This window comes from Suillus subaureus (assembly GCF_016647635.1).
Source record: "Suillus subaureus strain MN1 chromosome Unknown BJ212scaffold_550, whole genome shotgun sequence".
Classification (NCBI taxonomy): domain Eukaryota; kingdom Fungi; phylum Basidiomycota; class Agaricomycetes; order Boletales; family Suillaceae; genus Suillus; species Suillus subaureus.
This window is the reverse complement of record NW_024539106.1, coordinates 1-3,581: the sequence shown is the minus strand read 5'-3', so window position 1 is coordinate 3,581 and position 3,581 is coordinate 1. Positions and strand designations below refer to the sequence as shown.

General features: G+C 43.6%; 1 protein-coding gene across 1 annotated transcript; it reads right to left on the bottom strand.

The window, feature by feature from the left end:
* Positions 1-1,356: 1,356 nt before the first annotated feature.
* BJ212DRAFT_1418409 (uncharacterized protein) lies at positions 1,357-1,805 on the bottom strand. The gene is made up of 3 exons (XM_041337590.1): positions 1,624-1,805; positions 1,496-1,541; positions 1,357-1,402 (listed from the first exon to the last, which is right to left on the bottom strand). Exons 1-3 carry the CDS (start codon positions 1,763-1,765, stop codon positions 1,378-1,380), a joined length of 213 nt encoding a protein of 70 aa, XP_041184868.1. The 5' UTR covers positions 1,766-1,805; the 3' UTR covers positions 1,357-1,377.
* Between the last annotated feature and the right edge of the window lie 1,776 nt (positions 1,806-3,581).

Below are 3,581 nucleotides of genomic sequence, written 5' to 3'. Positions count from 1 at the left end.
CTGGTCCATCTTTTGCAAATACAGCCACCATGTCCATTCATTGCTCAATCAATGTCATGAGAGGTACTCAAAAGATGCAATCTGTGGCACTGAAATCTGGTGTGCCCTCAGTTGTCCTCCCTTCTCCCTTCCCTTGCTCCCCAACTTGATGTCCCTTACCTGGGCTAATGCCTCTGACAAGACATTTCAATATGTTCAGTTGTTTGTGACCCCAAAATTGATGATGCTCCATATTTCCACTGCCTATTATGGTAAATTCATGTTTGGCCCATCCAAACAGTCCATCTTATCATCTATTGCAAAGTTGTGCCCTTCTATCTTGGATCCTGGTTTTGATTTCAGTTGAAATGGGGATGAATACACAGAATCAGTCGGAGATATGTTGACTGTGTTGCAGTTGTGGTTTCATCTGACATCGGTGAGGACCAGAACGATTTCTGAGGCGACCATACTACACCTGTCCAAATTGCCTTCACTCCAAGTTTTGAAATGTCAATTGCCTTCAACTTCCATATCTACAGATGCACTGAAGCTCCTCCAGTGGCTTGTGTTCTGTGCATTACAAGAGCTGGATGTGTCATTCAACAGTCTGGCTGTCTTAAATGCATTTTTGAGGAAGTTCACTATCACCCTGAAAGTATCATCCTTTACAATCACTCATGGAGTGGATTCTGCATGGGCCCTGCTGGGTCTGATTTCTTGTCTATCCAATGTCTGTACACACAGCTCACTGCAAGAGGTGTGATTTCATCAGCAAACCAGGGGGTACCTGTACAGACCTGTACAGACTTGTACAAGTCTGTACAAACTTCACAGGGACACAAGGAAGTCCCCTCTTTACAGTCCTGTACAAGAGTGTCACAAGGTAGTACAGTCTGTAGAGTCTGTGAGCTTGTGGAGTCTGTACAGGCTTGTACAATCTGTACATTTCAGAGCAGCCATATTTGTTCAATTATGATACTCAAAACACCCAAAATGCGAAAATGTAAAAATTGAAGTCAAATTCAAAGTAACTACTACATAGACATATACACTACTAACTAAAGATTAAACCTACTAAACTGGACAAAAATGCGAAAATCTAAGGTCAAAAGAAGAATCAAAGGAGAAAAGGAGAGGGGAGGAGAGACTCACTAAGAAGATTCACCAAATAGTCAAACATGCGAAAATTGTTGGGGAGGAGGTAAGAGAGCTAGAAGGAGAGGATCAGAGAGGGAAGGAGAAGAAGAGATAGAGGAAGACTCACCAAAGAGGCACAAGTGCGAAAATTAAAGGGAGGAGGAGGTGGTGGAGGAGGAGGGAAGAGAGCTAGAAGGAGTGGTCAGAGAGGGAAGGAGAAGAAGAGAGAGACTCACCAAGGAGGCACAAGTGCAAAAATTAAAGGGAGGAGGAAGGAAGAGAGCTAGAAGGAGGGGTCAGAGAGAGAAGGAGAAGAAGAGAGAGAGAGAGAGAGAGAGAGAGAGAGAGAGAGAGAGAGAGAGAGAGAGATACTCACCAAAGAGGCAAAAATGCGAAACTTAGAGGAGGAGGAAGGGAGATAGCTATAAAGAGGGAACTCACCAGACAGAGGAGGAGGAAGACAATGTCAGAGAGTTGAACACAAAGAAAGAGAAAAAGACTCACCAGAGTTCAAAACACCAGTACCAGTACCAGCACCACCCACCTCCAACATCAACATCAACATCAAAGAAGAAGAGAAGAGAGGCAAACACTTGAAAATTATTAGAGAAAGACAGTGAGTGAGAAAGACTTTGGTTGACCGCATTTTTGCTTATATAAGCAGTGCCAAACAAAGCCGCATGATGTGGCTGGCAGAGACTTCGTGAATTTTCGCATTCTTGCTTATGTAAATAAGTTGTGCCTTAACTTTCTTGAACCCACCACTTTCTAGTATTTTGCTTATAACTTATTGGGATCTTAACCGAAAAATGTCATGAGACCATGGATAGGTTCCACTTAATAAGGGCTACAACTATCATTTTGGTCAAAAATTTAAGTCTCTGTACAGTATGTACAAGCTTACTCAAACAAGAGGAATATGTGAAACCTTGTGATGCTTGTGAAACCCTGTGAGTGCTTGTAAGGCCTGTGAGGCTTGTGGCGAAAATCCTAGTTTGCTGATGTTAGCATCCCTGCTCACCCCACAGTTAGCAGCTAACACACAGAACATGCTAGAAAGAGTATTATAAGAGATGGCAGGATGACGAGAGAACAAATAACATACCTCAGTGTTGGGAGACAACAACTGAGGTATGAGGAACCGAAGTGAAGGGTATTATATGAGAGAAGAATGCACGTGATAAAGTGAGAAAGGAAATATGCTATGAATGATGATGATGATGACAACTATGATGATTCAACACCCACTGGTCGAGATACTTCAATTGAAGCTGTAGCCTTTCAACCACTCTTTGCCTTTGCAATCTTCACAAACTTGACTTTGAACCAGTGTAGAGACTTGCTCCTCTATATTGCGCTATAGGATGATATACCACCCCTTCCCACTGATACTTCAGTTCTGATCCTCTGGATAAGTCACTCGCACTATCACATGCTGATACGCAAATGCACTTGCATGTCCTGTGTGCCTGCTCTAGGTCCTCCGCTACAGTCCATCCACCCATCATGTCCTCACTAAAGTCCACTGGTGTGTTTTTATCATACTCTTATCACTTTGATGTACCTTCCAGGCCAATTATAGCGCTGTAAACACATGCAAGTGCATGCTTAAAACACTATTACATACAGATATTGCTACCTACTTGCTTTACCTCTGCACTACAAGCATCGCCTAATGCCCAATATAGAGAAGGACTGGGAGTTTTTTAGAGTACCTTATCCTAGCACCTCCCACCTCTGTGTAGTAGCAGTAGTTTGTGCATCAGAGCCAGTTTGAAAGCACTAAGAATTTGAACTCACACACTACCTTCATAGACATGATCACCTCTAGTCAGCCTGATTCCCTCTCCACTGGATTTCATTTCCAGATAGCTCTAGCATCTATGCTTTAGACCCCCGTCGCATGTGCTCTTGCTTTCTATTGCATCAGTGCACTTTCGCATGCATCTTCATCATGCTTCTTCCAGTATTCACACTTTGCACATCCTATAGCACCCATTTGGTTTCAGAGTCTCCCTCAGTCATTTCAAGGACCTTCTCTCAGTAGCTGTCCTTTGGGTTGAGTTCTGTCTCGCATCCAGGTCTTGCTTTAGAGTCCCCCTAAAAGCAGTCAGTTTCTCCCATAGTCCAAAGTCCTCACCTTCACTGCTGATGATTGGCTGCAAATAAGCTACAATCCTAGACAAGTCAGATCAGTCTGCCATGAACCCAGAGGCCTAGGGTGAAGAAGACCCCTCCAGTGATGATGCTTCAAGTTTGCAGTTGGTTTGTTTTTCCGTGCTTAACAAAGATCATAGTATGTATTGTGTCTGCATCCCGTGGCAATTCTGGGCAATGTCACAGTAATTTCGCCATTCGATAAATACTATCCGAGTATGGAGAGTAAGTGCGCGAGGTAGAGTTAGAAGTACTGCCAAGTGCCAGCGGGCGGAAGGTGGCTGTGCCTCGAGTAACTGAGCAAC